At 42.1% G+C, this 23306-nt stretch overlaps 1 protein-coding gene across 2 annotated transcripts in view; it reads left to right on the plus strand.

The window, feature by feature from the left end:
* The window catches only part of SLC1A2 (solute carrier family 1 member 2), a 106005-nt gene that overhangs the window by 68560 nt on the left and 14139 nt on the right, over positions 1-23306 (plus strand). For both annotated transcript variants that reach the window (XM_033207913.1, XM_033207912.1), the window contains exons 7-9: positions 4407-4640; positions 9824-10018; positions 15778-15912. In XM_033207913.1, the coding sequence (XP_033063804.1) occupies positions 4407-4640; positions 9824-10018; positions 15778-15912 (564 nt within the window). The remainder of the gene's footprint in view (positions 1-4406; positions 4641-9823; positions 10019-15777; positions 15913-23306) is intronic.

Consider the following 23306-nt stretch of genomic DNA (forward strand, 5'->3'; position numbering starts at 1 on the left):
ATGGTGAATAAGACAGAGAAAGGTTCTGGCCCTCGTGGGGCTTACATCCTAGGGAAGGGAGAGAGGGAAAGCCAAAAGGAAGCAAATGGGAGCAGATTGTCTTTGTAGCACTTATTACTAATTCCAATAGTCATAAGTGCCGTGCAATAGCAAGAGATAGTGATGGGGGTAGAAGTGATAGGCCACATGGTGCTGTCTGGGAAGGTGACCTTTAATGAAGAGCTGCAGAGTGAGCCAAGCAACCTAGTCAAGAACTGAGGGGAGAATGTTCCAGGGGGAAGAAGTGGCAGGGAAAGGCTTTTGAGGATCAGAACAAAGGTCTAGAGAAGCTGCAGTGTGGTTGGTGAAAGGGGACAAAAGGAGGTGCAGTTGGAGAGGTAGGCAGTAGGCAGATCCTCCAGGGTCCTGCAGGTCACCTTGATGGATTGGAATTTCATTTACTTGCAAAAGGAAGTCCCTTAATCATAAGCCTGGAGGCTGTACAAACTGTTTTTCACTCTGTCTTGATGAAAAGTTCTAATCACAAATGGTAACTTTGAACAAAAATCACTCTTTGGGTAGCTGGAACACCTATCCCTAAATGGATTGGGAAAGATGAAGATTTGTAATACATTCTGAGCATGGACAGCACCTTTCAGCTACTCTTGGAATGTGTGTTTAGCTCTATTGACAAGCTATTGGAAACGTGTGGGACAGCACCAGAGGGCCTTCACAGCAGGACTGAGAAAGTCCCTCAGCTTACCTCCTTTCCCATCATCAGTGTCTGCCCCATCATCTGTCCCAGGCCTGTAAGTCCCAAATGAATTATTCCAGTGGGTTAAGACCTCAAAGATCCTGAAGAAATTGGAGCTAAGGTAAATGGTTTCCAAAAGGTCACCAAGTAATATCTGTATTTCATCAATTGCAGTTAAGATTTTTGTTTCTTGAAATACTGGTTTTCAAACAGATCAGCATTACCTGGGGAGCTTGTTTAAAATATAAATGCCCCAAGGCCAGCTTCAGGACATTCTGACTCCATAGGTGTGTGGTAAGCCCAGGGAATCGCATTGTTAACAGGAAGGCGGTGGTTTCTGACACCCGTACACCAACTGAATTCTAGGTAACTTGCCTGCTGTAGATGAGTGTGTTTGTGGAGTCCGGCGAGGGGTATCTTGGTGGGACCCTTAGGCTGGCAAGGGCTTTGAGACAAAGTAGGTGGAGGCTAGAATGGATACAGCAGTAAGAAAAAGACTCCACAGGCCAGTCCTGGATGAATCTGTGGCCCTGAAAACAGAGAACAGGAACAGCCTAAGAGCAGCATGGGAGCCATTCCCTCTCCCCAGCTCTCTAGCCGTGTCCCTCTCATTTGGAAACTGGACCAACAATCACAGGGCATTATTTGGCTTCAGAACTCTCCATGCAGCCCTCAGCCTCTTTATGCACTTTGGTTTGTGGTTTTGATTGCTGGCTTCATCTCAGAAGCTTTGAGTGGTGGCCTTGGGTGCTGGGCATTTGCCCATCCTTTTCCATGGCATGTTATTTTCAATTAGGTAATTCATTGATATGGAAACCCAGGAACCCAGAAGCCCCAGTTTTAGAGTGAAGGCCTAAGTTGTTTGTTTTAAAAATGGGTGCAGTTGGTTGGCCACACCTGTAATCCTGGTGCTCTAGGAGGCTGAGACAGGAAGATTGCTTGAGGCTAGGAATTTGAGACCAGCTGAGCAAAATGGTGAGACCTCCTACAAAAATAAAAGTAAACAAAAATTAGCTGAGAATGGTGGCATACACCTGTAGTGCTAGCTACTCAGGAGGCTGAGGTGGGAGGATTGCTTCAGCCCAGGAGGTCGAGGTTACAGCAAGCAATGATTGTGCCACTGAGCTCCAGCCTGGCTAACAGAGTAATACTCCGTCTCAAAATATAAAAAAAATAAATAAATAAAATAAAAATAGGCACAAGAAAGTAATGGCCCTAAAAGACTTCATAGAACAAAGGTTCTTACCTTCTTCTACTTAATGCTCATACTATTCCCAGAGATCAAAGTGTTTGGATTAGCAAGGGCTTCTGCTTGCCGTATTTATAAACCCTGACACTTCACTTTCTGGCCTTTGACTAACACTCTCCATTTACAATGGGAGCTCATGCTTTTCCCAACTGGCTAAGTGCCCCAGAGGTAAACTGTCAGTGGCCCAAATACATTCTCCAGGATACTCTATAGCTAGTCTTTTTTTGGCAAAGAGCCTTGAAAGCATTTTCTCTCCATTCTACAAATTGCTTGTCCCAGGAGAGAAGGAAAATTGAATGGCACCCAAAACAGCTTATAGTAGTGTTTTTCTGGACATCTTTAAAGGGTGCTTGGTGCTTGGGAAAGAACTGATCTCTTGGTTTATGAAGATAAATGCTTTTTTGCTTTATAGGAGGGTTCATTCTGCTTATTTACAGTCTCAGTGAACGAAGTGCTGGTCCCTGAGACTACCTTGATAATTTATGAGATGTTGTGACTATGGACACACCAGCAGAATATAAAACGGTGGGAGAGCCCAGGGTTTAATGACATGAGCACAGGTTTGTCTCAGACTCCCTAATGTCTAGGGAAGCAGTCCTCAGACTTGACCAGCCTGGACCCCACAGAAAGGAGAAGTAGGAGCTTCAGGCTAGATTCTCATATGGGAAGAGAACAGCCATGCTAATGTTTAATTGTGTCAGTTACAAATCAGTTCCTTCAAGATTAGGTTCCTCTTAAGAGAATATGTTGCTATAAAATCATCTTGCAATTGGGTATCCCATGAGATGTTCTAGAAAGCATCACTAACTCAGGCTTAATAAGCATGAGTGATGAGCGGACATAGGGTACATGTGTGAAAACAGAACCCACGAGGAATTCCTTTGTCAGGACTCAGAGAATTAATGGTACTGACAGAGATGCGACAGGGCTTTTTTGCAGCACACATACATGCATGCTCAAAAATTTAATCCCCATAGCATCTCCATGAGGTTGGAGTTAGCCGCTCTGAGCCTTGACAGCCATATCTGTAAAATGGGAATAAGCCACTAACCATGGTCACATATTAATAGCTAATAAGTGGCGAGATGAGCTCCATGTCTTATGTAGTATTCATATATATGTGTGTCATCTACTCTTCACATTTTTTCTTTAATTCAGGAAAGTGTTTGCTCCAGGCACAATTACAAGTCTGTATAGATCTTACAATTACAGCAGCCTTTCCTGACTCCCTGACCCCTGCTGGTAGCCTTATCTAGGGACTTCATTTTCCCCATAGTCTTTCTCTCAAGTATGTTCATAATTTTTATTAAGGTAGCAACCTTCCCACAAATATTTTCATATCAGCCAGAAACTGTCACAGGCTGAACCAATTCATGCCCTAGCAACACCATTCTGGATACTAAAGGATTTTACCAAATATGGGAAGAATATATTCAGGTTGAGAGACAAAATAGCTTTCCCAAGAGTGTGGACCAAAGTAGTTTCCAAACTCTCTATAAAATAATAATAAGATAGAACTATAGCATCAGTTTATATAGGATAAATTGGCATATGGTGAATTGCTTATCTCCAAAGAGCTGTGATTGTTCACTAAAGAGAAGTGGCTTGTCTTGGTTGGGAAAATCCCCCAGTTGGGAGTTTCAGAGACCTGAAATTGTTCTCTTATTTCCTGGTTTCCTGATCTTGGGCTGATTATTTAGCTTTTCTTAACTTCAGTTTCTTTATTTGCCACGTAGCAATAATGACACCTAGATTTTCGGGTTGTGGTAAGCATTAAGGGAGGGAATGAGTGTGCAGCTCTCACCATAGTGCTTAAAACAAAATGAAAGTAGTTAGCATTTTTGTTAGAGTAAGTATGGAAAAAATACTTTCAGACTTGGAAGTCGTAAAACCACTTTTCTCTAAATGTACATTTTGGCTCAGATGGTTTCCTTGTTCTTTCTTTCTCTTTCTCATTTTAATATATTCCCTATCTTCCAAGGTAAAAATAATGCAAATTTACAAATTCCAGTTTATAGTTTTCTAAAAAGCTCAAATTCCCAAATTTCTAGGAAGGAACTGAGGAACACAAATCAAACAAGATTCCCAGAGACACACCTGAGTCTCTCAACTTTGAACTTGATGGTAAAGCTAAAAGATGGTAATGCATGTCTCCTTTATCCCTAGAACTCACCTTAGCGACAAAATTTGCCTTTGGACTTTTATCAGAGCAGATGCCACCAGATCCACAAAACAGATTTTGATTAAGGGAGTTGGTCCAAAATAAAAAATAACATCAATGGAATCTCATCACCTTTTCTCAGCAAAAGTCTTTTTTTGTACAAAAGAGCACGTGTTTTCCTCAGGGTGCAGTACAGAGGAGGCCCAGGTTCTGAATGCCATAATGATCTCTTCAATGCTGTTTTTCCCTTTTGTGTTTTTCAGGTACTCTCCCCTGGGTATCGCCTGCCTGATCTGTGGGAAGATCATTGCAATCAAGGACTTAGAAGTGGTTGCTAGGCAACTGGGGATGTACATGGTAACAGTGATCATAGGCCTCATCATCCACGGGGGCATCTTTCTCCCCTTGATTTACTTTGTAGTGACCAGGAAAAACCCCTTCTCCTTTTTTGCTGGCATTTTCCAAGCTTGGATCACTGCCCTGGGCACCGCTTCCAGGTAGAGAACAAAAGAAATCACCTTTCTCTTTGCTCACTCTTTTGCCTTCTTTGCCATTTCTCATTTCTCAAAACCCTTCCATCACAAAGTTCAATAAGAACACTTGGCACACATTACTAAGATCTTTTGTCAAAGGCAAATGCTTTGAATTTTTGTCTCCTTCTAGGAACTTCTGAGCCTTCTGGTGAACATTTTTGCTGGTTTGCAACTATGTTGGAAATATGATCTCACATTAAATTTTTCAGATAAATGCATGCTATTTGTTTGCATGCCTAATTTGCCACTTACATCATTAGTGGCATTAGTTTTAGATGTTTTCTAAAGGGAGTTTAACAGGATGTTTTTCAATTAACATTTCACCTGTGATTTGGAAAATGCTATCACAAAATATTACTCTTTGAAGATTTTCATAAATAAATTTTCAAAAGTAGAAGCAGCAGCTTTTACAAAGTAAATGGTGTGTTAGGTGAGACTTTTTGTAACAAACAAAGTTCAGCCAAGTCTTTGACCTCGACATGAACCTCTAATGGATTATTCTTCCCCAGAGTTAACTTGGCATTGATGAAGAATCAGTTCCCCCTTTATTACCTAGTTCCAGTGCCTAGAAAGCCAAAGAGGACCCCAGAGATATGCAGAGAAAAATCATTTTTTGGACTATCATCTTGGACTGAATCTAACAAAAACAACCCAAAAAATGAACAAGAAGAAATACATAAGAAATGCCTTACAATTGGGCTGGGCGCAGTGGCTCACGCTTGTAATCCCAGCACTTTGGGAGGCCTTGGCAGGCGGATCACTTGAAGTCAGGAGTTCAAGACCAGTCTGGCTAACATGGTGAAACCCCGTCTCTACTAAAAATACAAAAATTAGCCAGGTGCGGTGGGGAGTGCCTGTAGTCCCAGCTATTTGGGAGTCTGTGGCAGGAGAATTGCTTAAACCTAGGAGGCGGAGGTTGCAGTAAGCTGAGATTGCGTCACTGCACTCTAGTCTGGGTGACAAAGTGAGGCTCCAACTGAAAAAAAGAAAAAAAAGAAAAAAAAGAAAAAAGAAAGAAAGAAAGAAAGAAAGAAAGAAATGCCTTACAATTGAGAATGTTTAAGACTAGTGTTTTACTTTCAGCTTGCAGTCATTATTTTATGTCTGCACATATGTCCTTGGGTCACAAAACTAAGACTGAATCATAAAACAGGGAGGCAAGCAAATTCTGAAATCCATAGCTCATTATCATGTCCTTGTTGCAGAACCTGTGCCCATGCACTGCTAGTGAGGTGCCACTCCATGACACAGCAGAGCCTGTTGCTCCACAGCTGCTGAGCAGGCAGTCAGGTTTCCCTTAAGCGACCTAACAGACCAATAATGCCTGGGAAACCAAATTAAATTTCCACCTTACAAATCAATGAGGATTCAGTGCTAGTAGAAAATGGGGTTTCAGACCAAGCTGGAATATACACAATCTTAAGGATCTAGATTCTGCACCCAGTTTCCGTGGATGAAGGAAAACACTTCAAAATTTCCTTCTTGGTTTTATAAATTTACCATGACTAAGTATCTCTATCCATACAGATCTCCACTTGAAGAAAAAGAGGAAAAAGAAAAAAAAACCCACCTAGTTTAATTTTATTTTTATTTTCTGGTTATAAGCCTGGTATCTCATACTTTATCTCATACCTGGCTCATAACCAGAAAAGAAAAATAAAATAAAATTTCTGCAGGCTCATTGTGAAAAAGTTCAGGCAGTGAATACAATACTTTTGAAGAAGAAAATGAGCTTTGCCAATTATTCTATCATACAGTGATAACTGGTCATAACCTTTTAATTAGTCTTTAGTTATATATCTTTCAAGTTCTTACTATGTATATATGTGCTGTTTTATAAATAGCTGTTTTTTTACTAGTCAACATATCATAAAAGTTATATCTATTGCAATAGACTGTACTACCAGTTTTTAAACTGCATAATAATGCACTGTATATAGTACAATGCGAACCCCACCCCATCCTAGCCACAGTGATGTACCTTTAAGTAAACAGAGCTATGACAAACATCCTTGAAAATACATCTCTGCAAGGTTGTATGATGATCCCCTCAGGATAAGTGGAATTTCAGAGTTAAATGGTATGCACTTTGACGGTTTTGAATCACGTTACCAGATTGCTATTCAGAAAAATTTATTATTTTATGTTCCCATTAACTGGGGTTTGAGGGTGTGCCCATCTGCGCTTACTTACCAGCTCTGGATATTACCAGTCACTTTAATGCTTTCCAGTCCTACTGGGTGAAAAGTAATCTCATGGGATATGCATATCTTTACTTCTCCTTCCCCTCCCCTTTCCCCTGCCTTTTGAATTGTTCATGAACTTGGTCATTTTCCTGTTGAGGTATTCATCCCTCCCTGATGGATTTTCAAGCTCTCTTTTTGTATAAGCATATTAGCTCATGTGTCACAAGTTGCAAATAATCCTCCTCTTCACTTGACATTGGTCTTAAAAAGTTACTGTGCTTTTTGCCTCTAGAAGTTTTAAATTTGTACTTAGTCAAAGCTATCAATACTTTTCTTCAGAATTTAGAATTTAGATTTTGCTTAGGAATAGCTTCTCCAAGTTAATACAATATGACTTTTTATTTTCTTCCAATACCTTTATGGTTTAGATCTTTCAACTATTTCAAAAATATTAGTATTATTTTCTTTTGAATGACTAGGCCATTATTTCAGTAACTTTGTAAGATAAGGTGAATCTTAAGGGAATTTGCATGGCCCAAATTTGTATTTAAATCAGAGACAAATGCGCAGATTATCCAACCAAGGCTGCAAATATTAGACCAATTTCTTCCCCAACCCTGTATTTCATTTGAAAAAACAAAAAACAAAAAAACGTGGTTTTAATCTTTAGTTAAAATGTGGTTTTTGCCTGGATGTGGAATTTCTTTTTTTAAAAGGCTGTGTGACATGAGTCATGTACCGAGAATTAACTGAAGGTTTCTTTGCCATCATGGTCACAGAGAAGAAAAAAAAAAAAGCAAAACCCAGGAACAGCCCACAAAATATCTTTCCTGCCTCCTCGGCCCTTGTACAGAATAAAGATGTTGAGGGTAGTTGAACCACTTTTCTCAATGGTTCCAGAGGCTGGTGTCAGGAAGGGCAGAGGGAGGGGGGTGGCCTGAGACCGACCTGTCTTCAGCCCTCCAACTTCAGTGCAGGCTGTCAAAACTACTATGTAAAAAACAAAAGAAGCATGTCAAATATCTGACAGTTATTGTTAGCAACATTTGAAGGCTGTCATATGGCCATTGAGGCAGGAGCCAAAAAAGCAACGTCAGAATGTCAGCCCGTCCACATAGGAAAGCTTGAAATTAAAATTCTCAAGTTCTAGTTTGATTGGGTGGGTGGATTTTTAAAGATACAAAGAAAGCCTGTCCAGTAGAGAAATAGAGGATATTTTTATACTTAAAATCATTTTTCCCAATCTACTTAATTGTCCAAAGACCATTTGATGACAGTTTGGAAAAATGAATGCAATAATAAATATAAATGTATTCCAGCAATCCCAGAAGTGTCCTTAGATTTGAGAATCCTTGCAATCGAGAATCCTGGCCACCAACCACAACTGAGCAGTCATCTCAGACCAGTCCTGGTGTCCAGGCAACCCTTCGAAAGGGCCCAGGAAAGGGTGGGGTAAGAGGAAGAAAGGGACACTGACTTCACATTAAGACAGCAAGCCAGGTCTAATGGCATCTCCTGCATGCGAATGAGGCCAGGCTCCAACTTTGTCCTGGGTTTGCAAGATTTTAGTTATGAAATGTTCCCCAACAAACATTTCTGCTTCCTACCCAAGACCAAGAAGGAGGCATGAGACAGACCCCTGACTTGAAATCACAAAGAATGTTCTCGTAAGAGAAATTTGGCTCTCCTGAGGTTGTTTTAGGAGCTTGTGGGCCAGTGGTTTGATAAGATGCGCATCTGGGCATCCCTAGTTTTAGGTTTTCTGATTCATTGGTTCTGGATAGGCCCTGGAATCTTCATTTCATTTAGCTTCCCTGGAGCAGATGGTCTTCTCCCACTCTCTGAGAAACCAAGACCTCTACAGGGATCTATGTCCAGCTTAGTCACTAATTCTGACCAGTAGAAGGAGGAAACTTTGACAAAAGCTGCAAGTGCAAGAGAGAAAACACCTCCAAATGTTGTCTGCATTGCAGGTTTTCTAATTCACTTTGCTAAAGTTTGAATAGAAAAAAATCAAGAGGATGGACCATGAAGCACTTCCATGGCAGTTTGAGTGTTTTGCATTGCTTTCTACATTACTTAAACTTTGCAGCAAATCCACTCATCCTCCCATGCACTTCTATCCACATGGAGATAATATTCTGGCCTTTAGCAATCCTTATTTTTTATTGGTTTCCGATTTTGAAGACATATGAACATGTCAGGAATTCTGGCCTTTGAGGCTGGGTCATGTGGTCATGAATCCACATCCCAGGCCTGGGAGGAGTGGGGGTGAAGTCACTTCGTATTTAGTCTCTGATTTGCTATCGAACACATGCTTTCCTGCTCCATGTCATTGAAGTGACTGTAGAATTGGCTGATGAGTGTGTATCAGGGTGTTGGACTATCTGTGAGGTTCCCCAGTGAAGTGCTTCAGCTCATGCTGAAGGGTGCTGCACATGTTTATTGTTGTGGAAATTAGCAAGCCCAGCTCAGGGCAGTTTCCTGGGGCTAAATGCGATCCATTCAGTCATTTTATTGGAAACAGCATTTCTAGCATGAAATTATGGGTTATCCAAAAATTCCTCATCCCATTTCACTGTTGATAGCTGATTCTTTTCTGACATAGATTTTTTTTTTTTTTTTTGCAACCCAATTAATATGGGCAATCAGATGCACTTCAATATTGAATCCAAGATGGAAACAGTGGTCAAAAGAAAACATCTTCAAGTTCTGAGTATATCTCCAGAACCAGAACCAACGAAAATATTTTGCTGCCTATTAGCATCTCAGTAAGATTGAATTTCAGCCTCCAACTCATCAGTTTTTAATGTGGCTCCAGATACTGCTTTTTTACATGTCACCTTGCTTGATTGACACAAAACAAGAAAAACTAAGGATGCAGTGGCATTCCAGTTTGTGCATTGTCCTGCTTCTCTAAAGTGGACATAACCCTGTCTCTCTCTTTCTCTTTGTTCTCAGTGCTGGAACTTTACCTGTCACCTTCCGTTGCCTGGAAGAAAATCTGGGGATTGATAAACGTGTGACTAGATTCGTCCTTCCTGTTGGAGCAACCATTAACATGGATGGTACAGCCCTTTACGAAGCGGTGGCCGCCATCTTTATAGCCCAAATGAATGGTGTTGTCCTGGATGGAGGACAGATTGTGACTGTAAGGTGAGGAGGGTGGGGTAAAACACAAAAACAACTACTTGTTGTTCTACCCTGTTTCCCCTCCACACTAGCTCCATGTGACAGAGGCCACTTCAATTTCATTTCTGCTGGTGGAAGACAATGAAGGTAATAAAAGAAGAGGAATTATTGGCAGCCTTCAAAAGGAAAAGATTGCGACAAGAAAGAAGACTCTCATTAATACCTCCTGTTTGTATTGCATATGTCAACTTGCTTTAGAAATTGGATATTATTTGATTTTTAGCAATCATGTGATGTAGGCAGGGTAATTTCCTTGTCCATTTAATAGACGAAGAAACTCAGGCACCAAGAGGCATGGTAGTTTGTCCATGGCTACAGCATGGCTGTAAGTAAGGCCAACATCAGTAATGATTTGACAGGACTGTAACTGAGGCCAACATCAGCTGACTCTGGATCCAATTTTTGTTTCACTAAAATATGCTCCGTTCAATATTCTATCACCAGAGGGTAACGGCAGAAATTACAAAATACTGGAAGAGATTCCTAAATATGACATATAAGATTTTATTACAAATAAATAGCACATAGTTTTTCTTTTACTAAAGCTGTTTTTATTTAAATGCATTCATCATTTTAAAAATTCAGAAAGAACATTTTCCTAAGAGATCGTTAAAAATGTGTTGCCTCACCATAAACTTAAAAGATCACACCTACTAGCCAAACTAACACTTCACTTTCTTGCTTCTAGGTTAAGTCATTGAAAATATCGGTCTTCAACCCATTCAATGTTATATTGACATTATAGCATGAAATAAAGCTTTTTGCAATCATCATTTTAATATTATCACTCCCAACCCATCTAAATGCTTCAATTAAGCCAGAAGCCAATTTCTGCCCTAACTTATGTTATATCCCTACTCTCAGTCTCAATTTCCTCATCTATAAATAAGGAAGGTATTCATAATTTGGGGCTAAAAGTTGGTAGTTCATGGATGGACTCCCAGCCCAGAGTGTTGCTTTGTTTGCCTTGAAATATATTGTAAAAGGTTAGAAATTCATCCTCTTATAAGACAGCTGCACTTCAGTTTCCTACAGTCTCCCCTGCCTACCCTATTACTTATGCCTGGTCTGCTGCACCTGTCACCGCAGCTTGGTCCTTTAAGACACTGCAGTTTGTCAATTTTGGACTCAACAATTTATAAGTTTTATTTCCCCTCTCAGACTCTATGTGATCAGAAAACATAGGGAGTAAGTGGGTCACATTCTGTGCGACAGATGTACTTGTAGTAGAAAGAGAATTCCAGATATTAGAATAGCCAAGGCCTGGGTGATTCATTTTAGGAAATGAATGAGGTAGACACTGGAATACACTTTCATCCTCCATGATGATAATCACTCCACTCTTTGGTTCCTCTGAGGTGGCAGACTCTTTCCATACATTGCTTTAAACATGCCCAGCAGTCCTGAAGAGAAGGGATAGTCATTATTCCCATTTTACAGAGGAGGCATGTGAGGCTCAAAGAAATTATGTGACAAACCTAGGTCTCATGGTTATGGGTGGCAGAGGCACAAGTCAAATTTCTATTCCACAGTTTACCTCTTCCAACCACAAGTCATTTCTTCTTTCTGACTATGACTCAAAAACAGACATTAGAATAGTGTTTTTGTTGACTTTTTCCATTGGGCATTAGAAGGGGCAATATTTTTGGGGTTCAGGCTAAGGCGCTAGCCTCATTCTCCCACTTCAGTTTCTCCCCCAGGCAGCGCTGTTGACCTCTATATTAGAAACTTTGGTAATAATCTGGTGTCTGGTTGATTCATGTTATCCAACAGTCCATTCTCTGGTAGGCCTTTGGTGGACTAGGGCCATTTTAGGAGATCTCTCCTAAGAGGCAGTGTTCATTTGGGTCTGATTTCTCTACATGCTCAGATTTTTAAAAAGTCCAAACTGAGGGACCACCCAGTGTCCGTAGCAGTGCTGGAAAATTCCTCTAATCATGTCCTCTCTGTGTTCTAGGGGCTGATATTGCCATGGAATGGCCACTTCAGAGCCTGTGCTTGATCTGTCTAGCTCTGAGGTATTCAACCAGCTCAAGGACATTTTTGTTAAAACACAGCTTTCTCCTTTCTCCTTATAACCATTCCAGAAGATTTAGTGAATATCCCATACACATCTGAGTTCACTTGAGCAACTCAGCAAATAGAGGAAAGAAAAATTCACCATGTTTAATACACACACACAATATGAAAACATGAAATAGCAATCACATTTATTTAATCAACTAGAATGTATCATCTGAAATGTCTTCCAATGACTCTCTTGCTAAATTATCTCACCTTAGATAAAGAAACAGAGGCTCAGACAATAGATGACATACAGCCATCTAGAGGAACAACTACAATTTAAGTTTCCAAATGCTGGCATATGCTTCCATTTATTTAACTTGTGATCCTAGAAACAGCCCTAAAAAGTAGATATTGGGTTCCGTATTTTACAGATGGAGAAAATGAGGCACAGTAAGATGAGGTAACTGGGCCAGGATCACACTGTTTATAAGAGGCAGAAATGGGATTTGAACCCAGACCACCTTACTCTGGGGTTTGTGTTTTTAACCATTACACACACTGCCTCCACTATATTATACTGTTGGGTTGCAAAATAATAACTTATATATATAATAAAATCTTCACAACCACCCTATGAATTATGTACTACAAGGGAGCCTCAGTTTCCTCATCTGCATAATGAGAACAATAACAAATTCTAGGGTGGCTGAGAACATGGTGCCTGGCTCATAGTCTCTTATGAGTATGAACCAGGCACCAGTCAATAAATGTTAGCTTCTATTATTATTATTGATGTCTAATAAAACACACAACACTCCTAGAATATTAAAGAAAAATGTGGCCGTGACATCATGAGTACCATGATGTTACTGACAATGGAAAACATATTTCAGGTCAGAAGATCAAGTCTTTCAAAATTATGTCCTAACAATTATCACAAGACTGCTAACCTCCCTTGCTTTAAAACTCAAAGACAAAAAGGGCTTCTTAAGAAAGTCTTTTGCCAAGCAAAAGTCATTTCTGCTCTCTCAACTCTGGGTCTTGATGGTAACCATATTTTCCATTAAGTTCCCACTATTAGATGGGAACTTACAGATGGGAGAATGGACCAGTGAGTGATTGAATTTATGCTTAAGTTCTATAAATTTATCTGCACAGGGTTTGTTTTATATTAACAGTGATACTACTGAGCATTTTCAGTTGACAAAAGATGAGTTTGACCATACACATTTAAATCTCTGGCCCCTGGGTGAGTTCAGTCCAATCCTCCTGAATTGTAGCCCCCACAAGGGCTACCTCTGGGGCACCCACCACGGATGGATATACTTCATGCCTGCAGTTTATTTGGAGGAAAATAGCCAAATCTATCTTCATGCTGCACATCCAAGTAAATTCTTCATTCCTCTCCTTTCACTGCATATAGGAAAATAGTGATTAGAAATTCTCAGCATTTTATTAATTCATAGAATTTTCAATATAGGGAGGGATCAAGGCCATCAAGGACCAGCGTGGCATTGAAATCAAGTAGACCGTTGTTCAAATCCCAGCAGACCATGTTCAAGCTGTGTGACCTAAGTTTCTCCACCCATCCTATATATGTTTTCCTCACGGTGAAAGCAGGTGTAACCATATATGTCCCTTGCAGGGTTACTGTGAGGTTCTGCTCTGATATTGTGTGTCTAGTATCTTAACAGCTTCCAGGAATCCTAGAGAAGTGAGCCAGGGGAGTGGAAGACCAGGCAAAGCAGAAAGCAGTGAGGGATGCAGGGAAAATCACTGCCTAAGGAGCTCTTGCAGGGCTTAGAATTCCACAGACAGACACTGTGCCCACTGGAGGGTGAGGATATTATTAGGGTGGAGGACAAGAGGGGAAAGCAACTTCCAGGAAGAATTATCTTTATAAGACTTTGTCTCATACAACCAAAAGATAACCAGATAATGTTAGTGTTAACCACAGTTCAAAGGGATGTGCAAGAGTGACTCAGAGCAACTGATGCTGTAAATAAAACAGTCAAGGTCAAGACCGTTGGAACTTGGGGAGTTCCCCTTCCCTGGTGTTCTGTCTGTTTGGGAAATGGTTGAGAATTCCCTTCTTCCAGCTCTCGGGGTTTTAGGGAAGTTTTCATTGCAAAGCAGTCTGGTCCTGTCCAGATTTCTTGACAAGAAAAACAATTCACATTTACTGGGCGGGATGGGGCAGGGTGGGGATGGGCCAGAATGTGCCCGGCCCTTCTAAGTGCATTTTAATTTATTAGCTCCTGAAAGCTTCTGACCACCCCATGAAAGAGATACCATTACTGTCTCCTTTTTACAGACGAGGAAATCAAGGCACAGAGAGGTTAAGTTGCCTGTAGTCATGTGGTTATTAAGTGGCAGAGCTGGAATTTGAATTCAGGTTGTTCAACTGCTGAACTTTCATGGCTGAGCACTCCACACTGTACCTCTTGTGACCCAGATAGATTCAAGGAAGTTGGAGTGCGCCAAGCCTTGACACCATGGAGTGGGAGGGGAAGGGTGTGGTTGGGGGGTCTGTAGATCACACCCAGGGGAAGTGTCTATGCAAGGATGGGCCTAAACCTGCAAAGGATGGCAATATGGGAAAAACAGCTCAAACCACAGGCTCTCCAGGGGCCTTAATCTCCCAAACGTAAGATTAGGTATATTCAGGTCCCTCCCGATGATAAGACCCCAGGATTCTGTGCTTGGTCGCACTGATGGCCCGGATTTAGTTGAAACAATTTGAGAGGCTGCCTCTCAGCTCATAAAATTTCTAGGATTTTATAACTACAAAGAATGCAGTCCCCCTTACCTTTTGGTACCCACAAAAACAACGTGGGAATCCGTATTTCCAAAGTACTCTTGATATGATATTTTGATATGACAGCTTTGTACAAATGGCATCCAGAAAAGAGGAAAAAGAGTCGCTGCCCTTTGCCAGACCACAGAGACTCCCTGGTGTCAGGACAGGGCACTTGAACTCCAGATTAACCCTCTCCCAGAGACAAATTTCAAAATGGTGCTGGGTGTGGCCCTGGCATTGTTTGGAAAGAACTGATGAGACGCTTCAGAAAGAAAGCCTCCCTTTCTTTCATTATCATTTCTTGGCATCCTCCTTCTGAATAATGTATTTTCCAGCCCATGGTGAGGCATCCAGGCGCCTGACACTTAGTGTCATTTGGAATCTATTGATTTGTTCCTCTGATGTCTAACTCAGTTGGGTCTGGATATTTGCTATTCTGAGTTCTCATGCTAACCTTGGCAATGGCCTTCTCAGACCTTTGCCACGTAGTCCAAAAGCCTCTGGTGCTCACAGAGACATAAAAGCGTAAGCAAAAATGAATGCAGTTGTGTTCCCATGGGAGGATTAAGGGCGATTTGTTTTTATCTTTAATATTTCCTTGCCTGCTTTTAGAGCCACGCTTACCTTATTTGAGCCCTGTGATATATTAGACTAATTGGATAGCATGATGGGAATAAGGCTCCAATCCATGAATTTATAAGCTTACATCATAGTTGAGCAGAACCCAAATAGGCCTTAATCCTTAATTCCTGGGTCTTAGTACTTTAGATTTCTCTATTCCTTGGTGGAGAGTATGGGGTGGGGGTTGGGGTGTGGGGATTTTATGGCTGCAGGAAAATTAGAGCTTAAAATTGCCAGGGTTGGTTTTGCTAAGATTCTTTCCATTTCCGTGACCTAGACTTCTCTGTTCTTATAGCCTCACAGCCACCCTGGCAAGTGTCGGCGCAGCCAGTATCCCCAGTGCCGGACTGGTCACCATGCTCCTCATTCTGACGGCCGTGGGCTTGCCAACAGAGGACATCAGCCTGCTGGTGGCTGTGGACTGGCTGTTGTAAGTGCCTGTGGATGGGGTTCTGCTGGGATTGTGAGTACTGCCTCCCAGGGATGGACAGGTAGCAAGGCTACAACCAAGATCTTAGCTAATCCCCATGGCAACTCCCTCACTCTTCCTTCCTCCTTCCCGCTCACATTTACTGAGTACCTATTTGAGAACGAAAGAAGAAAAATATTAAATATTTGAAGGCCTCACAGTCTAGTGGAGGAATCAGACAGATTATGACACAAGGTTAAAAATACAGTAATAAGGAACCAGCTACTGATGCATTCAAGAATCTCAGAACATTATATTGAATGAACAGAGCCAGACACAAAGAAATATGTACTGTATGATTCCATTTATATGAAGCTCTAAGAAAAGACAATGTAACACATATCAATAGAAATAGATCAGTTGGGACTGGGTGCAGTGACTCACGCCTGTAATCCCAGCACTTTTGGAGGTCGAGGGAGGTGGATCATCTGACGTCAGGAATTCAAGACCAGCCTGGCCAACATGGTGAAACCCCATCTCTACTAAAAATACAAAAAAATTAGCTGGGCATGGTGGCATGTGCCTATAATCCCAACTACTCGAGAGGCTGAGGCAGGAGAATGGCTTGAACCTGGGAGGCGGAGGTTGCAGTGAGCTGAGACTGTGCCACTGCCCTCTAGCCTAGGGGAGAGTGAGACTCTGCCTCAACAAAAAAAGAAAGAACAAAGAGATCAGTGGTTTCTTAGGGCCAGGTATAGGGGAATAGAGATTAACTGGGAAGGAACACAAGGAAACCTTTGGGAGTGACAGAAATGTTCCGTATGCACAGGTATTCACAGGTGTTTACATTTGTCAAAACTCTTCAAACCATGCACTTAAAATGGGTACATTTTGTTGTGTGTAAGTTACACTTCAATAAAGTGATTAAAACATAGCACACATATAAAAGCACAGTGATAGAGAGAAGCCTTCATCTCAGTCAAGAATGGAAGGACAGAGTGGAGAATATCAAGAAACATGAAAATGGTTACTGAATTTGAGTGTTCACTAGGTGAACTAGACTGAGAATTTTATATCTTCCTCTTTAACAGCCTTGAAAGTTCCATGTTATTATTCCCACTTTATAGATGAGGACACTGAGGTTTATAGAGGTAAAGGGACTTGGGAATGGACAGATATCCGACCCTCGGCCAGCCTGTCTCTGGAGCCTAACAAATTCTTGTTTATGGTCACATTCAAGCTTCTAAAGGCAGGTGGTAGCTGAGCTGAATCATAACCAATAGGTAAAAGTTTCTCAGGTGAATGTAGGGAGAGGAGGAACAGGACATTCCTGTCAAGGCCAGCCTGCACAGAGGCACTGAGGTTATAGCTCTGTGAGGATGTACGAGTGGTCTGGTATTCTTGGAGGCAGCGGGTGGTGAAAGGTGAGCAAGATGGACATCCTCAAAGGCCATGCAGAGAAACTTGAACTTGACCATGTATGGTAGTTCAGCTACCTTTCCCAGTGAAGGACATTTTCCTCATTTACAAAACTCACTGCCCATTCACAAAGGCGGGAAAGTCTAACCAGATGGTCCTCCAATAGGGGTTTGCAATGGATCCCCTCTAAGTGCCCACTTGGGCTTTGATGTTCTATGAGATATACACTGATGCCTCCTGTCCAGCATTAGAGTTATATGATAGGGCCTCCGGCAATGCCAGTCTTCAATGTCAGAGGCACAGAGTGACAAGTGCTGGCCCAGAGGCCCAAGGCCAAAGTGCCCACACTTATTTTTCAAACTGCCTCACCTGCCAGTAGCAAATTTTCTGACATTTATTGGCATTGATTTTAAGAGCCAGAAACCACATTTTTTTTTTTTTTCCAGATGGAGTCTTGCTCTGTTGCCCAGGATGGAGTGCAGTGGTACGATCTTGGCTCACTGCAACCTCTGCCTCCTGGGTTCAAGCAATTCTCCTGCCTTAGCCTCCTAAGTAGCTGGGACCACAGGCATGTGCCACCACACTCGGCTGATTTTTGTATTTTGTAGAGACAGGGTTTCACTATGTTGGCCAGGCTGGACTCAAACTCCTGACCTCAGGTGATCAGCCCACCTTGGCCTCCCACAGTGCTGGGATTACAGGCATGAGCCATTGTGCCCAACCTCAGAAACCACATTTTGTGGACTTGAGTTTGTTCCTCCTTCCTACCCCCACCCTTCCAAAGAGAGGAAAATGCAAGTGGCTGAAGGCAGGAAGGACATCTGGGAAGGCTAAAAAGAAGCCCGACCTCTCCATAAGATGTGCCTGCTGTTGGTGCAGACAACAGGACTTAGGTTAGAAGTAAGAAGTGCCCAGCACTTTGGGAGGCCTAGGCAGGCGGATCACCTGAGTTCGGGAGTTCGAGGCCAGCCTGACCAACATGGAGAAACCCCGTCTTTACCAAAAATGCAAAATAATTAGCCGGGTGTGGTGGCGTATGCCTGTAATCCCACCTGCTCGGGAGGCTAAGGCAGGAGAATCGCTTGAACCTGGGAGGCGGAGGTTGCGGTGAGCTGAGATCGTGCCATTGCACTCCAGCCTGGGCAACAAGAGTGAAATTCCATCTGAAAACAAAACAAAACAAAATAAAACAGAAGTAAGAAGTGGCTCCCTGAACAGAATCAGTTCAACTTGGGAGGGCTGCAAGGAAGGCCATGGATCTTCTTGACTGACTCCTTCATCATCAGAAAACACTCAGGAAATACCTTTAGCGGAAGGTGAAGAGCAAACAAAATAGCCTCATCTCTATCTCTGCCAGTCTCTCAGGTGGTGGTAGTGGCGTCCTTACCTGCCAGCTTGGTTGTTCTCTGTGTCCTATGTTGGCCCCAAGGGACAGCCTTTCTCATGACATCTGTTCAGACAAGGCAGCTGAGAGTCAATGGTGGTGTATGGGTGGGAAGGATTGTGAGAGAAGGGGATGAAGGATACAAAGGAATGGGGTAGGCTGTTGGATGGAAGGGGGACCAAGGGGAAATGAAGACATTGGCAGTGGTCTAGAGACAGAGCACATAGTAGAAGCTCAATAAATATGTGCTACTCTTAACCACATAGTTGCTGTGTGATAATTAGGGTCCTCCCACATGAGAAGAAAGATGAAGGAAGCCATTTAAGTTCTGCTGGCTTTCCCTGTGACTTGTTGCTTACTTAAACTCTTGACTCTTTGCCTGTCAAGTCTTTTCAATGCGTGTTGTCATTGAGGGTCCCTTGCCTGCTGCAACAATATCACCTCACTTTTTTCTTGGGCTTATTTCCAAGGCTTTAAACCACCATTAGAGATTCATCTTTTTAAAAAATGTTATTACAGAGGCTGCCCCCCTTTATAATACAAATGCCTTTGAGTGGAAAAAATGCACTAATATGATCAGGAATGAGGAAAAGGGGCTGATATTTGGTGGGTACTGCAATATCTTTACATCTGTCTCCATTTAATCATTAAGGTGCCCTATGATGTACTTCCAGATGAGAAAACTGGGAATCAGAAGGGTTGAGTGTTTTACCTGATGCACAGCAGAACTTGTATAGCCGGGTCAGGGCACTTCACCCAACTCCACACAGCCTCCTAATTTGTACTAAGCAGTTCTAGCAGTGGGGAGGAGGAACAGAGAGGCCCAGAGTTGGGAAAGTTGGAGAAGACACACTTATTAGGGCCTCCTATTGGGCTATGGTTTGAATATTTGTCCAGTCCAAAACTCATGTTGACATTTAATTGCCATTGTAGTAATATTAAGAGGTAGGACCTTTAAAAGGTGATTACGTCATGAAGGCTTCACCCTCATGAGTGGGGATGGTGCATTATAAAAGGGCAATTTCAGCCCCTTCTTGCCCTCTCTTTGCCTTTCTGCCTTCTGCTATGTCATCATGCAGAAAGAAGGCCCTTGCCAGATGCCAGTGTCTTGATCTTGGACTTCCCAACCTCCAGAACTCTGAGGAAATAAATTTCTGTTCTTCACAAATTACCCAATCTCAAGTATTTTGTTATAGCAGCACAGACTAAGACACACCTGAATCTGCATGCTAACCAGAGAAATATTTTTGACCTATTTTTTTCTTCTCTCAGCATGAAAATAACAAATAGACTCAATGAGGACAAATGGGGTACAATCAAGGTCTTAGCCACTCTTAGAATTCAAGTCCTCCAGCCCCAGTGGGTCTGCCATTGTGGGCCCTGTTCCTTCTTGGCAGTCATTTGTTCTCAAGCCTGTTGGATGCGAGTCACTTCATGAAACATTCAAAACCCTGCCTACTTCTGACCTAAATGTTAGCAAATGAAATAGGAGGGACAGGTCCTCCCAGATCACCCCATGCAAGTGCTCACATGCTTACACTTGCAAAGGAAAGCAGAGCGTCCTAACTCGGGGCTGAAGTGTGTCAGCAGGAGGGAGTTGGCTGAATTAAAAAAAAAAAAGAAAAAGGATGATACATTTGGATTAACTATATTGATGAAATCAAGTAAGAGAAAACCCTATCCTTGGCTGGAGATGGGAAGAAAGGAGCAAATGAAGAGCTGTTATCCAGTTCTAGGGCTCTGATCTCAAATGGAGGGAGGAGTGTGATGAAGGGAAAGAGAGTCTAAGAGGCAGGAGCCCTGGGTCTGAGAGCTCTGCACTTACTATCCATAGGACCTTGGACAAGTGACTTTCTGAGCCTCAGCTACATTATGTGTTAAATGGAGCAATAACCTATCAGGCTGGAAGCAAGAGTCTAGGTTCAATGCCTTTGAGTGAGTGCTCTTCTAGTTTTAAGACCTAGAGTAGAATTCTGCTGGGGATGAATGTTTGTATACAAATAAACATGAGCATTCCTTTTAAGAGGAAAAGAAAAAGGAAGGGTAGAGGATCCTGGGAAAATGTGTGTAGCTGTTTGCAGCTAGGTCGGATCTGCTTTGAATTAGTAATGGTGACACATTCTTTCTCACCAGCAAGAGGAGTTCTGGAAACTAGCTCCTGGTTATGGGCTCTGTGACTGTTGGGTGCTCATTAGTGTGTAAGTGGTGGTGGGGGCTAAGATGAGATGGGGTGCAACTGGCCATTCCCTAGATAAGTAGCCTGTGGAGGAAAAGCAGACAAAAACAAAAGAGGGAATTTTCTTTCTCTTTAACCAAGGTTTGTAAGCTTTCATAACTAGCAATTTTTCCATTTAAAACCAAACAAAGCCTACAGTGACATTTAATGTGTCACAGTGTTTGCCAACTGCTGGAGACCAGCCAGCCTCGTTACTGCCCTTTAAGCCCTGGATGGTTTTCAACAAGCAGGCTTAGCTGCTCTGTAAATGTCATGGTGAAAACCAAGATTCTGGAGTTCTGAAAAATGCCGAGTCCCAGAGCACCGGATGGGTGGGACTGTTTAAAACTAGAACCTTTCCCTGGGTCCAAGAAGCCCTTTGTGTCAGGACCCCTTGGCAGATATTTATAAGAGACCTTGCTGACACCCCAGTGTCTCTGACAGAGACAGGATGGAGTGATAAATGGGAGCCAATACCAGGAAGAGGTAATAAATAACTGGGTCTGGCTACAGGTAGGAAAAGGAAAATCAAAATAAAGTGAAATCCAAGTGGACCTGTGGCCCAATTCTCATGTAAGACTCTGCTGTTGAGATCTTTTCTGGGCTCACATGTGCTAATTGGGGAATATAGTTGAGATGGCACTTAGAAGGAAGACCTCAAAGAGCCTCCACCCTCTAGGAGTGCTCTGAGGCTCCTCGCATTGGCATTCCTCTCTGGAGAGAATAGAGCATTCGTTCTCAAACTTGAGCATGCACCACAATCTCCCAGAGATTTATCTGAGGTGGGGCTGGAGAACTGGCATTTCTAACAAGTTCCCAGGTGATTCCGTTGGTGCAATCTCCAGGGAATCTCCCTTCCAGAAGCAATGAACTAGAGACAGGGAAGGAAAATAGGAGTTTCTGATTGTGGGGATATGAGCACCTCTACTTTTTTTTTGAGTAACGGTTGACAGTTCATGCATCCATTCAAAAAAATAGATTGAAAGGATGCAGGATGCAAATAGCTAATACTTAGTGAGTGTCCCTTAAGTGTTAGACATTGTTCTAAGCACTTTACATGGGCTCGTTTAAAAGTCACAGCAGATTATGAAGCAGCTAATAGTATTATCACTGTCTTACAGTTGAGAAAACAGGTTCAGAGAGAAGTAACTTATCCCAATTTAGTGGATATTAACTGGCTGACTTGGGGTTCAAACCCAGATGATCTAGATATCCTTGGGTGTTCCAGGCGAGCTCATCCGAGTTCTGCTGTTTTAAAAATTTAAGACACACACGTATGCACGCGCGCACACACACACACACTTAACTGACTGACTTACCCTCCACTCGTGGCTGGTGGAAGACAAAACCAATTCCCACATTAATCTTTTCTTTGAAGATTTTAGGGGCTTATGTCTGTCTTAGTCTTTTGCTTTGATTTCCCACTTCCACTGAATTCTCTTTTTTACACCTTATCTCCAGTCTACATCAACGTCACCAAGGAATGTGGCCCCTTTTCCACTAAGTCCTTTCCTCTCTCGCCAAAGTGTCTCTGACTTGAGGCAGCGTAATTGCAGATCAAGGCGGGATGGGGCAGGGCTGTAGTTCTGTGCAGCAAAATCATTTTTAATATATCACAAAATAAATGCGTGTTCATAGAAAAGGGAAGGACAAAGTTCAAAAGAGTAATAAAATGAAAAAGAAGTCATCTCCCCTTCGCCTACTGTTGAATCTCAAGTGTTATTTCACTGTTAATAATTTCAGGTAGGACAGAAATAAAACAAAAATGTAATGTTAGGCATCTCCTTTTTAAAAAAATCTTTTAGTATTCCCCACTCCTGGGAATTTCCCCCTGGGCCTCCTTGTTCTCCATCTTTGAATCTTTCCCTGGCTCTCTGGACACCCCTCTCCTTTTCATCTGTAAAGTAATCTGAGCTCTCTGTGCCTCTCTCCTCATCCTTTTAGATCATGGCCTGCACTCTGACTTTTTACCACCAAAATATCCAACCAGATGTTTTACTAAACAAAAACCAATTGTGTCTCTGGAGCTAATCTGCTGTCAAGTCTTAAACTCACAATCCATCCTGGTCCTGCCCCTTCCACATACCAGCCTCCCCATTCTCCCCTGCCCAGCCCATGCCATAAGTAAATGAAACATAGTCTCAGTCCTCAAGAGCTTATAGTCTAGTAATGTGGTCAAGAAATCCCAATGGAGCATGCTAGGTGCAAAAAGAAATGGATAAGATGTAGTGGAGGAATAAAAGAGAGAATGCTCTGATCCTGTTTTCACTTGGACTAACAATGGTAATATAAGGAGAAGCTTCTTCTGGGTCATATAAGCCTTTTATATAAAAGAGCCTTGGTGGAGGACCTCTTGGTTGACAAGCACTCAATACATGTTAACAGTTATTATCTTCT

This window comes from Trachypithecus francoisi, unplaced genomic scaffold (assembly GCF_009764315.1).
Source record: "Trachypithecus francoisi isolate TF-2019V2 unplaced genomic scaffold, Tfra_2.0 Lachesis_group8, whole genome shotgun sequence".
NCBI classification, from domain to species: Eukaryota; Metazoa; Chordata; class Mammalia; order Primates; family Cercopithecidae; genus Trachypithecus; species Trachypithecus francoisi.